Below are 14,731 nucleotides of genomic sequence, written 5' to 3' on the forward strand. Positions count from 1 at the left end.
CAATTACAAAGAGAGAAATATACCTTAACAAAATTATTATTATATCACGAAATTGCGTTACCAAAATCAATCCAAGTGATATATATATACCTTAACAAAATTATTATTATATCACAAAATTGCGTTACCAAACTCAATCCAAGTGATACGTACCAATAACCTAAGTGGTAGTAGCCTTATTTCTCCTTAACAAAATTATATCACAAAATTGCGTTACCTAACTCAACCTAAGTGATATGTTATTTCAAAAAAAATATATGAAATCTTTAAATTACGCCAACTACAAGAGAATATATATATTGCTTTGAAAAATAATTGTAGTGCAACTACTCTTAAAAAATAAACAAAATTGTGTTACCTACTCAACCCAAGTGGTATGTATCTTTGTATTCCTGAGGATCTTTCTATCAACCCAAGTGGTAGTAGTTTTAATTCTCCTTGATAAAATTATAATATTACAAAGAATCATTTAATTATTTTAATCACAAAGAATTAAAGAGGTAACATTATAAAATAAAAATATTAATTAAAATAAATAAATAAATTTTTCTTGTAAAAAAACTTGGCGCTGCTTTTTTAAAAGTCTATCCAGACAAATTTTGCATCGCGCATAAACCTAAGCGTAAGAAATTGATTGGTTCATATATATGTGCAAAAAGAAATAGCCAATCCATCTCTTTATGCATATGCTTATGCACCTATGCAAGTTTGTCTGGATTAACCTTAAAAAAGCAGCGCCAAGTTTTTTACAAGAACAAATTTATTTATTTTATTTTAATTAAATATTTTTATTTTATATGTTACCTCTTTAATTCTTTGTGATTAAAATAATTAAATGATTCTTTGTAATATTATAATTTTATCAAGGAGAATTAAAACTCTACCACTTGGGTTGATAGAAAGATCCTCAGGAATACAAAGATACATACCACTTGGGTTGAGTTAGGTAACACAATTTTGTTTTATTTTTTAAGAGTAGTTGCACTACAATTATTTTTCAAAGCAATATTATATTCTCTTTGTAGTTGGCGTAATTTAAAGATTTCATATATTTTTTGAAATAACATATCACTTAGGTTGAGTTAGGTAACGCAATTTTGTGATATAATTTTGTTAAGGAGAAATAAGGCTACTACCACTTAGGTTATTGGTACGTATCACTTGGATTGAGTTTGGTAACGCAATTTTGTGATATAATAATAATTTTGTTAAGGTATATATATATCACTTGGATTGATTTTGGTAACGCAATTTCGTGATATAATAATAATTTTGTTAAGGTATATTCTCTCTTTGTAATTGGCGCAGTATTAAAAGATTTCACATATTTTTTTTAAATAGATACCACTTGTTATTTAGGTTTTTTCGAGGTAGATATCACTTGGATTGAATAAAGTAACAATTTTGTAATTTAATAATTTTGTGAGACAATTTTTGTGAGACAATTAAGTGAGACAATTTTTGTGAGACAATTTTGTGAGACAATTTTTGTCAGACAATTTTGTGAGACAACTTTTGTGAGACAATTTTGTGAGATAATTTTTCAAAACGTTGTGAGTTTAAATATATTAATTATTAGGCCAGTTGGGTTGAACAAAAACGACTTCTGTTTTTAATAATTTTGTTAAGAAAAATTAAAGCCACTATCACCTAGGTTAGAATAGATTTATTTTTTTTGCATTTAAAATTAATGATACTACCACTTGGTTTTTTTCCGAGGTAACAACCACGCGTGTACTTGGCGCCCTTTTTTTACCTTTTTTGAAAAAGGTAATTTTGTACTGATATCATGCATTTTGTAGTGTACGCATCCTCTTCTAAAAGGGCATGTCATCCATACTCGAATCTATCGAAATATTATTGTCGCTTTTCCGCAATGCGGATTGGTTCTCTTGTGCTTACTTCATGACCGGCTGTCATGGCATATTTTGACCAGTTGTGTGGTTAATAGTGTAATAGTAACAGTGAAATATTAAGTTAATAGCGCGCGTGCATGTCTATATAATACAAGAAAAATTTATTTATTTTATTTTAATTAAATATTTTTATTTTATAATGTTTCCTCTTTAATTTTTTGTGATTAAAATGATTCTTTGTAATATTATAATTTTATCAAGAAGAATTAAAACTACTACCACTTGGGTTGATAGAAAGATCCTTATTAGGAATACAAAGATACATACCACTTGGGTTAAGTTAGGTAACACAATTTTGTTTTATTTTTTAAGAGTAGTTGCACTACAATTATTTTTTCAAAGCAATATATATATTCTCTTTATAGTTGGCGTAATTTAAAGATTTTATATATTTTTTTGAAATAACATATTACTTAGGTTGAGTTAGGTAACGCAATTTTGTGATATAATTTTGTTAAGGAGAAATGACTACTACCACTTAGGTTGGTACGTATCACTTGGATTGAGTTTTGGTAACGCAATTTTGTGATATACTAATAATTTTGTTAAGGTATATATGTATATATATACCTATATATTCTCTCTTTGTAATTGGCGCAGTATTAAAAGATTTCACATATTTTTTTTAAATAGATTCCACTTGTTATTTAAGTTTTTTGAGGTAGATATCACTTGGATTGAATAAAGTAACAATTTTGTAATGTAATAATTTTGTTAAGAAAAATTAAAGCTACTACCACCTAGGTTAGAATAGATTTTATTTATTTTTTAATTTAAAATAATGATACTACCACTTGGTTTTTTTCGAGGTAACAACCACGCGTGTACTTGGCGCCTTTTTTTTTACCTTTTTTGAAAAAGGTAATTTTGTACTGATATCATGCATTTTGTAGTGTTACGCATCCTCTTCTAACTAGTCTTATAAAGAATATATCTTACAAACAGTATGTACAGATTGTAAAGCTAAAGGTGTTACAGACTATTATTTCTAAGAAAATAGATTTTTTTAAATAACATGTAGACATGATACAAATAAAATTAATTATTCTTTATGTTTTTTTGTACTTTTAAGTACTCTGCATTTAAAAATAATTTACATTATTTCATCCATTGTATCATGTCTATTTGTTATTTTAAAAAATTTGGCAATTATACCGTTCAATAAAGCAAAGTTTCAGCTTTAAGAATCTGTTTTTTGAATTGCAATACGATGATTTTTAAGGAAGTTATGAGCAATCAAAGTCAAAATGCTCATTTCTTATTCAATCCACGATAAAAACTTTCAAAAGTAGAGATTTCAAGCTTTAAAATCCTTTTTTTAAATTTAAATTTTGTTCATTTTTAACAAAGTTACAGCTGCTTGAATTTTGCCTATTTTTAAAGACAAATTTAGTGTTCTTTTAAAATACCTGACACATTGAAGATAATGAAAGTGCTTCTAGCATGCTCGGATTTTAGATTTCGAATATGCAACAAAATCAATATGTAAGTATTTCTTCAGAAAATACATCAACATTGGTTAGCGCTTAAACGTTAAATTTTCTTTTCCTGCGTTAAAAACTAAAGTTACGATTTATTTAAACATTATTGGTGCAATAACTAGGTAAAACATTAATTTAAACATACATGTGTAGTTTAGACAGGATATAAATCCAGGTCAGAATTACAAATTTCTTGAATGTACCAGCATTTAATTATACAGTAAATAATATATTTATTTACAGTTACAATAGATTATACATATTAAATAAAACTTGATTTGGTAAGTATGAAGTAATAACAACAATATAATAGTTTTATTAAATGTTTATTTAGCAATTATGTTTTCATGTATGTATAAGAAACGTAGCATATTCACATATTCACTTTGTATGTGTGTGTTCATATGTGTATGGTCAGAGGTACGAATATATAATACTGACGGGTTATATTACTGCTTAAAAATACGGCTTAAAAATAATTATGTTACTGTCTCGGTCTTCTGCCTCGTCTACCCCAATGGTAGTTAGCTGACGACATCTTTCTTCTTGTCGTCGTATCCCCGCGGCTCTGCCTCTTGGTCTTCGAACTGTAAATATGCTCATGTACCATAGCGTTTGGTCCAAAGCGTTTGGTCTGCACTATGCGATCGTGTTCTTCTCTATTTTAAAAAAGGTAATTTTGTACGAATATCACGCCTTTTTGTAGTATTACGCATTTTATAAACAGTATGTACAGGGTGTTATTTCGAGGTATAATACTACCACTTTGTTTTTTTTTTCGAGTATTATTGACAATGCGATCAAGTGCGATTTTTTGCGCATTTTTATTACAGACGTTCATCATTACATTAACATAACAAAGTCTATACTTTCAAGGTACATGATGATCGTTTTAAAATGGTATCTACCTGTGAGATCTTTAAGGATTATGCGCAGTGTTCAAGCTCCCGCACGGAGCACATTAAGCTAAATTAGTCTTCGTTATTTTATTTTATCTTGCAAATTGTCTTTATTTGTTCTCTCTCTCGCGAGCTTACCGATTATGAATATCGAGTCGCCGCAAGCGCTTGGACACTTCGATAAGATTAAAGCGATCACAGACAGAGGCATTCCGGTAAACGAAACGCCGCGAACACCCCAATAAATACAGAGGCTAATACTTCTTTTTTTTTAAGGATTTCTAATGATATCCGTACCGCACGTAGGGCGTTCCCGTCGTTGCGAAACCGTTTCACGACTCGGAGGCTGCAAATGTAGCGAGTCGAGTTTGTAACGCAAGCTCCGTGTCCCAATTCGTTCTAGATACGCTCCTCTCTACCTAATGTAATACATTACTCGCGTAAAGTATCGCGCAATTGTAATTGTACGTTATAATAAATGTAGTACAAATAGAGAATATACCGCGCGCGCGCGTGATGTAAAATTGTAAGAGTAAACCTAAAAGGTAGTAAAATCGTAAAACGTAAATATCGTAGAAAAGTTTCGCGAAAAAGCAAAGGCTCGTTCCAAAACAATAGCGGAAGGCTTATGAAATAGAATAAAAAGAAAATATGATAAAAAATTTCCTCATACACATTCTCCGTTAAGCTCTGATATTTGTATGATTCTTCGTCCTTATGTTAGTTCGTCTATCGATTATCTGTCAGTAAGAAAGCATTTATACTTCTAGTAGACCTTCGTGTTATAATTCTGAAGGCACTGTTCAAAAGTTTATTACATTTCTTGGAATAACGGGTCTTCGCAAAACACCTCTTCGAATGGTGCGACAAGGAGAGTCGTTATAAACATCGACATGACCATTGCACACGCCTCCTTCGGTCTATATCACAAAATTCAAAATAGAGTAGTCTCAACTTGACAGCCTGTGCCACAATGCCAATGCCGTATTTGTCGGGTCTGTGATCGGTTAGGAATTATCGTGAGCTAGCAAAAATCGATGGTCAGAATTCAGGCTTATGATACGCAATGGCCGGTGCATTTCCATTAATTATGTCATATCAATATCGTATCATTATATTACACAAACGCTTATTAATTTAGAGGCACATTGCTAAGGGTCTCGGTTTTTTTTCTTTTCAAGTTGCTCCCTACATTAATGAACTTATGACAATTAGCTAATTACGATTATTCAATATGAATATGAAAAGATACATGTACAATAAACATGATTAATCTAATTCAATATCATCCTCACTTCCTTTTGCTCTTTACTTTCATTCGTTTTCTCACTCCAATAGACTGTTCTGCGTTGTCATCCTCGTTGCCACCACCGCGTCTTCGTTTACCCGACTTTTTGTTCTCTTCAATGTTTTTCATGTCCTAGGGTGTTACAATATCCTGAAAATAATTTTAAGTAATATAACAAAACCCTAAAAGTTAAACCTATGGTTAAAATAATATATGGAATTTTAAGTAAAAATGCATTCAAATTTATATATCTAAAATCTACTTACACGTAGGAGTTGATAATAATCTCGTTGATTGGAATGTGGCTTGGATCAGTCAACTCGCGAAACTGTAATATAATAATAAATTGATTCAAATTTTCGGATACATCACTTCATACGATTCTTTCACACGATGACGGTTAATGTTAATTTCCTTACCTTATTATTATGTTTCGCGTGTTCTATACTTGTCGTCATAACAAAACATCTGACCGAGACATTGCGCTTCTTGGCTACCTGTATCTCTTTCTCGAAGCTGGATCGGGATTGGTATTGTCTATAACTATACTTTTTCCTTGATTCAAGTATATTGTTGGACTGCGGCAATGCACTTCTGCCAGCTGCCTAAAGTGTCTCTGTTGACGTATCCGTATTCCTTCAGATAATTCTTTGCAAAATGCGATTTTTCGGAGTCTGGACTGCCGATCATAAGTACCACCTGTTAATGGATATCTATAAGCACGAGGAAAGAGCGGGCCTCTGTTCACATTTGACGTTCACAATGATATTCGTGTTATGCACGATGCTTCTGTCGAAATCGAGGAATCACATGCCGGAAAAGTTTTACTTTAGGTATTTATCATTAAAAGAATACTTTGTATAATTCTCTTTTATGTTATTTTTTTATTTTTTCTCATTAGATCATGGTACCAGAGGAACAAACACATTTTTCCAGCGAGTAGATGGGAACCTTTTGATCCAACGAAAAGTTACGACAAGTATACAGTGTCGGATAAAAATAGGAAGAAAGATAAAATCTGATAAACTTAGATTCAACGAATTGTCCAATTTCGTTTAAAGGATTCAGATTCAAAGGACTGTAAATATTAATAACCAGATAAATAACTTTGTTTCATCGTACAATTGATTCATTGTTCAACAGATTGTAATATATATATATATGTATATATATATATATTACAATATATTACAATATATTACAATATATTACAATTACAACATATTTCAATATATTACAACATATTACAATATATATACGCGTATATATATATAGCTACATTGTATTTTTAAGGACTGTGATTTTAATTCATTTAGTTATGTGATAATATTTAATTCATTTACTCGATTATGTAGCTCTACTAAATTACAGTCCTTTGAATCTGAATCCTTTAAACGAAATTAGACAATTCGTTGAATCTAAGTTTATCAGATTTTGTCTTTCTTCCTATTTTTATTCGACACTGTATACTTGTCGTAACTTTTCGTTGGATCAAAAAGTTCCCATCTACTCGCTGGAAAAATGTGTTTGTTCCTCTCGTATCATGATCTAATGAGAAATAACATAAAAGAGAATTATACAAAGTATTCTTTTAATGATAAATACCTAAGTAAAATTTTTCCGGCATGTGATTCCTCGGTTTCGACAGAAGCATCGTGCATAACACGAATATCATCGTAAACGTCAAATGTGAACAGAGGTTCGCTTTTTCCTCGTGCCTAATCGCAATATTACATACATTAAAATAACATGCCAACATTGTGATATTGCTTCATAAGTTTTATCATTTAGTATCTTTACCTTAGTTACAATAAAATCGTAAAACGTATAATGGTGCGGTAATATAAGAAAGATCCTCCTTGACATACATTAACTGATCTGCCATTACTGTTTTAAGCTCGCTGAATTCACGCCTCAAAACTTCTAAACATCTCTGAAGAAGCTGATAGATAGAATTACCTGTATGTGAAAATTTAATAATTTATGCCGTAGAACATTATATATCACGCCAATGTTACTCCAAAAGTGACACTGGAGTATTTTAATAAATCACTAAGACATTCACCTTTCTTCATTATAACACTCCGACGATGGCCAGATCCATCCTAATAACTGAATGTGATCTCAATTTCTTCTTCCTTCAACGCGTTCTGCTTTCTAGCCCATTCTTGCCTCAATTCTTCCTTAAGTTTATTTTCCTCCTCCTCCCTTTCCCTATCTGGCAAGAAACTTGTATCTACATCTGGATTTTTCTTAATCTTCTTAATCGCGGGGCCATCAGATTGCACATTTTCTGACTGCAGGGATTTTTCGGCATTGTCTTCGTCAGAAGACATCTCAGCTACATCTTCGGCTTCGTCCAGATTAAAAGACAAAGCTTGAATCTGTCTCTTCTGTTTGTTTTTTTCTGTCTGCTTCGCCGCTAACGTTCTTTCCTTTTCCTGCTCTTTTTCACGTTCCTTCTATCTATATCAAAGCATAAAACACTGGGCAAAAATCACATAACATTTAGAGCACTGGGCAGAAATCACACACACATATATATATATATATTCACGCCAAACTGCATATATAACATCGTGTTATTTTTACATTACATTTAGGAAAATTATTTCATATAGACGTTAAACTTACATACATAGGGAGCTTTCCAGCAAGTGACACAAGCCGACACAAACGTCGTTCTATTTTTCTTTTTTGGCATTTTGGAGTAACAAAGACAAAACGATACCTGTGTCGACTTGTGTCGCTTGCTGGAAAGCTCTCATAAATGAATCTCGCGTTTTATGTAAAATCGCGTTTTATGTTAAATTTGTAAGAAATCGGTAATCTAACCTATACTATGTTTACGCGAGCGTTACTTAATTCTGTAGTAACTTACGAACGATACGATAATTCCTCCGCATAAACTGGAGATTTTATAGTAACTACGATGATATCGTTCGTATAAGTTACTACAGAAGTAATACTCACGTAAACGTAAACTATTACAATTCCTGTCACATGCACTTAGTCGCGTAAAAGAGTCACGGTGCGGTCACGCTTCGCGTCGTATAATAATAGGATAATTATATGTAAATAAAACAATTACCTTGAATCAGAAAAAATATTAATCGTCGCGTCGCGTAAAGAGTCACGGTCGGTCTCGCTCCGGCTCACTACCGTGTCTCTCGATAGGTTAACTGAACTGACAGTGACAGCGCACTGAACGCACTATCTGCACTGCGCGCAGTACACACACGTATTAACTGAACTGACTGTGACAGCGCGCTGGCGAAAGCGCCGCCAGTGTCGAAAAAGTGAAAAGGACGCGATTCCAGCCAATGAAATGATGGCATGGCATGGCATGAGAGACGGTCGACGTAGAAGAAGAAGTATCTTAAAAATAAATTTTCACATTTGGACTTTGCGTCGCAATATCTCCGCTCGTAGGGCACGTAGCGGAAATATTATAAGAGAAACCCCCCCCTAATTCGACCTCAAGCTATTGATCAAGCCTACTTAGAACTTGATCCGTTCACTCGTTATCGAGATCTCAACATCTTGAGTACTCGCAACCCGTCGCGTCGCGTAAAAGAGTCACGGTCGGCCTCGCTCCGCGTATACTTGGCGCGAGACACTACCGTGTCTCTTGATCTCGTTGATTACCTAGATAAACTTTTAATGCCTGCCAGGAACGAACTCGCGAAAAAGCGACATAAAGTTGTTCGTGGTTAAAAACATCTTTGCGAAGATCTATTCCTACTCTGTCAAACGTCTGTCCCTGTGACTTGTTAATTGTCATAGCGAAAGCTATCTTGACTGGAAATTGTCTTCTTTTAAATGTAAAAGGATATACATTTTCACAATACAACGTTATACGATTTAAAAATACAATATCTCCCGTTTTGTCACCCGTTAAAATTTTGCATTTTAGTAAATGATCTGCAAGTTCTGTAATCATTAATCTAGTACCATTGCAAAGTCCTTCATTGATACTAAGATTTCTTATTAACATAATAATACAATTTGGCCTTAAACGTAATTCATGAGGAGGTAGAGATGATGGAGACAAACTATTTAAATATTCTGGTAATAATGATTCCTCAATGTCATCATTATCACCGCAATTTACAGCGCTATCTATACTTGTATAAATTCGTTCTTCAGATATATCTAATAATTCGACAACTCGTTTATTAATTTCATCTACATCAATATTCCTTGCAGAAAGTATTGCACATTTAGCTACTTTATCAAAATCCTTTTTTTGTATTAAGTCGCCGTATATATCTGTGACAATATCTGCGTCAGATGGTGCTATACAACATTCAGGAATTTGTATATTATCATTAGAATCATTTAACTTTCCATCTCCCATATCTAATAAAAATTTTGCAAATTCAATTTCTTCTGGAAGGACTCGCATATTTTGCGTTAAAGAAAAATTTAAAAAATATTTCCAAGTAGAACTAAACTTAATGGAAAGATTTACAATTTCACTTCGAGTACCTCGTATTTTAATCGGAAGAAGTTGTCTAAAATCACCGCCCAATATAACAATTTTTCCTCCAAATGGTAAATCATTACTCATAATATCACGTAGCGTTCGATCCATAATATCTAGAGCATATCGTGGTGTCATCGGTGCTTCGTCCCAAATAAAGATGTCTATTTCTTTCAAATATTGAGCTTCCTTGGACTGAATTTTAATGGCAGATGATGAATCAGCAAATAATGGAACTGGTAATCCGAAAGTTTTATGAACTGTTTTTCCAGCAGGAAGTAACGTTGCTGCTATGCCTGTGAAAGCCATTGTACATACGCATTTATTTCGAATTTTGGCTAAGTAATAAATAGTTGTGTATATAAACGTTTTACCTGACCCACCTGGACCATCAATATAAAAACAATGGTTGTTATGACTTTTATTACCTAATCTGTTTAATATTAAATTAACTATTTCTTTTTGCTTCTCATTTAATTGATTATATTGCCTAGTTCCAATTTCTATAGTTTGTTCAAGTGTCACATAATCCTCCTCCTCGTTATATTCTATCATTTGCTCCATTTGTGGAAAATCAGCGAAACTTTTACCTTCTGCAGAAAGCATAGCGCCGATTTGTTCATAAGCTTTTTTTTGTCCTTGTAATATACCAAAACATCGTGTATAATCTTCCGACATTGCCACTTTAAAGCTCTCCCAAAGTTCTTCAGGATGTAACGGCTGACAATGTAATAAAATACGTACAAATAATTTACGAAGCTGTCGTGGCATCATCCACCTGGCAGCTTCAGTCATAGCTCGTATCCATTCATCATCATCTTCAATTAGACCTAAAGCCAAACATGTTTCTGAAAACGATTGATAAACTTCCCCATTTACAGTTCTTAAATCGTTAAAACTCGTAGCTCCTTTAACAGTAAGTAACAATAATCGTAAATGAAATAATTCTGTTTGTGTTGGACTAACAGAATACATTCGGCCTATGCAATTATAATAATTACTTCGTTTGACCCAGTGTGATATATTTCTGCCATTAATTTTTTCTTTCTTAAAAGTATAATAGTGTGGAATTTCTGTATATAAATATTTTCTCGCTTCAACATCGCGTAAGTTTAATGCAAAATAATCTATTAACATAGTAACTTGATTTAAAGCGAAAGTCATTGCATCTGCAATATATTCATTTTCGATGATTACAGTTTGGTCATTAGGTAGGTGAACGGGCAAACGTATTATAGCGTGACTTTTATCTTGTAATTTCTTACCGAGTATACGCCAGCTAGCTTCTACAGGTCCAACATAACGTGCTTCAATATAATCACGTATCTCATCATGATCAACAATTACATTTTCTGTTATTGGTTCAATTGTTATAGCCGCAGCATCATGACCTTTATAAATATATTTATACAGATATTTAACCGATTTAATACTGGAAACTATTTCGACGTTAATATGACAATTAAATATAGTTGATAATGTAGGACAGTATGGAACAACATGTCGATTATCAACTATATATCCGCCGGGTCTTTCAAAAGTCTTTCCAGTAGCTCGTCGACGATAATATGGATAAGCATCTTCATCCATTCTGGTCTCTTCATGATACGATTTAGGGTAATGTTTCGAACATTTTCCATCTACCAAACACCAATCGCCACAAGGCCCGTGAATCATATGTCTCATGACTATATCATGTAAATTACGATTCTCACATGGATCAGGAATTTCTGCAGATATATATTTATCAATAATTTTTGGAGTTGTTATTTTAAAATTGTGTTTTAAAGTAACTAACATATGGATATGTGGCAAACCACGTTTTTGGAATTCAATAACATATACATATGCTGCAACTTCACCAAAAAATTTTTGCTTAGTAATCAAATCTATTAAATAGTCTTTTTTAATATTAAAAACACGAGCGCAAATATCAGGTCTATCGAAAGCTTGTTGACCAAGCAAAAGATTTTCCTCAATTTCACGCCATTTTGGATTAGAGGTCATTGTGATAAAAAGATCTGGTTTACCAAATTTAGCAACAATTGCCATTGCATCTTGATAATTTTGTAACATGTTTCGCGGTGATCCGATAAACGTAGAAGGAAGTATAACCATTTTTCCAATACGTCCATTTAAGTTATTCGCCATATTTTCTATATAATCTATTAAGCCTTGATATGATTCAGAGCGCAATTCTTTCTGATGAGTTTTGCAATAATCCGTTCTGTCTTTTTCAATTTTTACATAATTGTCTACAAGCCATTGTTGAAATAAGCGTCGTCCTAATAAGAAAACATTAAAGTCATCGCGAATAGCCATGCGATACTTAATGTATTGTCCTCTAGTTATTCGTTTATCACTATTCAATTTCATTAAATTACGATGCCAACCTCGAGTACCGTATGGATAAAATAACGGATATATCCACGGTTCTACATTAGGATCCATAGTACTAACTTTTTGTAGAATTTTGGTATGTTTATCACGTATTATAACAAAAGACTCTGGAATTTCCCCATCAGCAGATGTAGAAAAAACAGCAGCAACTTCGTTTGTTCTTTGAGCATTATAACGACGTCGATCCATTCCCGGTTTTAACGTAAATAATAATTGTAATTCTGGTGATGATTCACCAAATTCAATTTCTAACTGCCGTTGATTTTTTAATTCTTCACCCATCATTTGATAAGATTGAGCAAATACATTACATTCTCGCATCAAATGTTCAAAACCTTGTACGATTTCCAAATCCAAGTGCGAGTTCTGATTAAGACGATGATCTACTGCTTCGTTTGTATCCACAATAAAAAGCTGGCCATAAGTTGGATTTTCGTTTTGCGCAGCATACAACGCAGTATTAATTTGATAGTAAATTTGTCCCTGTATTTTGAAGCAATAAGGACCAGGTCGCCTTTCTCGAAAATTAATCAAATTAGCATTAAATGACGCAAACGAAAATGAACTATTGTAACTACGAATATGTTGGAAAAAATCTTTAGATTTTGCATGACTGCCATTATATAAACTAAAAAGAAAATGTGGAATTTGAGGCAATGGTTCCAAATACACTGCACCGTGATTACAACAATCGTGAAATGAATTTCCCTTATTAGATATTTTTTCAGCTGCGAAATGCTTTGCATTGCAATGAATACAAGACACATCCATAGGACCAATATAATATTCAATTATTTCATTAAATGATGTATTATTAATATTTAAACGAGACTGATTTCTCATGCGTGATCGATAACGAGATTGATACTCTGCACGTTTTTGTTTCCACAATAAACTATTTTGTTCCAACACTATTTCTGGCAAATTATTATCAGAACTACTGCTGGCTACTGCTCTTGCAGCCTGCCGTCGACGACGTTGATTCTCTGCCTGTCTCTCACGACGTTGTTGTTGAAACTCTACTTCTTCCTCTGAATTACGTTCTATCTTACGTCTCGGCATTTTATTAAAATAAAAGAATAATTATTATTTAAAATTAATATATATTATTATATATGTTATATGTTAGGTATATTGTATACTACATATATTATTATGTTTATCTTAATTTATTTTTATAATTTTTTAATTTTAATATTATTGATTAATAATTTGAAGAAACAATTAATATAATATTTAGTAAGTAATATTATTTATTAATATAATTTAATAATTTAATTAAGAAATTAATTAAGAAATATAATTAATAATTAGTAACAATTAACGATAATAAATAATTATTTCTTAATAATATTATAAATTAATAACAATTAAAATAATTAAAATTTTAAATATTTTTCTTATTATCATCATCCCTATCAATATAATCATCAAAATCATCACAATATCATCAATATCATCAATATCATCAATATCATCAATATCATCAATATCATCAATATCATCAATTTCATCAATATCATCAATATCATCAATATCATCAATATCAATAATATTAGTATTATTATCATATAATCTGTATCATATTTTATTTTATTTATACATATATATGTATATATACATGCAATTATTACAATTTTTTCACAATTCTTTTTTTTAACTTCTATTCCGTAAGACAAAGCTCAGTTTTTCCGCACGAGAATCCTCTTGTCATGCGGAAAGGTGCAGTTTGGAATATTAAAATTCCTGTGATCAGGTAGACTCGAACCCGGTTCTTCGTAATACGAGTCCGACGCTTTACCACAAGATCACACTGCTACCTAGAAATGAGATATAAAGAAAAATAAATAACGCAGTCATAATTACAGTTACAGTTTATGTTCATATATACAGTATATCCCATTTTAAAAGACAACCGCAAATATTTCTTAAACAATACGTTTTAGAGAAAAATGTTTCAGACACAAGTTGGAGGGTTTCAAAAGAGACATAAGACACGTGAAGGTCATCATTAATTTCTTACATGGAAATCCCCTATATTGTAGTATATTGTTTGAAAGGGCATATAAAATAAGAAAAATTTTTGCGCAAACCAGAGGTCGATACGTTGACCCGTTCGGGAGTTATTTAGGGTCAAATTTAGAAAAAGCCAATATTTGACCCTAAATAACTCATAAACGGATCAACGTATCGACCTCTGGTTTGGGTCAAAATTTTTCTTATTTTATGCCCTTTCAAACAATATATTATAATATAAAAGG

The 14,731-nt window shown here is 32.0% G+C and overlaps 1 protein-coding gene and 1 long non-coding RNA gene across 5 annotated transcripts; both read right to left on the reverse strand.

Annotated features, from left to right (window-relative positions):
• Nucleotides 1-3,707: 3,707 nt before the first annotated feature.
• LOC139787017 (uncharacterized) lies at nt 3,708-9,210 on the reverse strand. 4 transcript variants are annotated; one of them, XR_011722505.1, is made up of 6 exons: nt 8,676-9,210; nt 7,650-8,050; nt 7,385-7,543; nt 6,004-6,283; nt 5,851-5,912; nt 3,708-5,734 (listed from the first exon to the last, which is right to left on the reverse strand). It is a non-coding gene; the product is annotated as an uncharacterized lncRNA (long non-coding RNA). The 4 variants fall into 4 exon arrangements; XR_011722506.1 differs by having other exon boundaries at nt 7,650-8,070; XR_011722508.1 differs by lacking the exon at nt 8,676-9,210 and having other exon boundaries at nt 6,004-6,258; nt 7,650-8,255.
• A 316-nt stretch (nt 9,211-9,526) lies between these two features.
• LOC139787016 (uncharacterized) lies at nt 9,527-13,532 on the reverse strand. Its single transcript, XM_071726106.1, has 7 exons — nt 13,339-13,532; nt 12,101-12,984; nt 11,336-11,800; nt 10,661-10,918; nt 10,076-10,366; nt 9,641-9,946; nt 9,527-9,561 (listed from the first exon to the last, which is right to left on the reverse strand). The coding sequence occupies exons 1-7, from the start codon at nt 13,530-13,532 to the stop codon at nt 9,527-9,529; spliced, it is 2,433 nt and encodes an 810-aa protein (XP_071582207.1).
• Between the last annotated feature and the right edge of the window lie 1,199 nt (nt 13,533-14,731).

This window comes from Temnothorax nylanderi, unplaced genomic scaffold, assembly GCF_030848795.1.
Source record: "Temnothorax nylanderi isolate EJ_2023f unplaced genomic scaffold, tnyl_v1.0 TNYL_tig1238_pilon, whole genome shotgun sequence".
Lineage (NCBI taxonomy): Eukaryota > Metazoa > Arthropoda > Insecta > Hymenoptera > Formicidae > Temnothorax > Temnothorax nylanderi.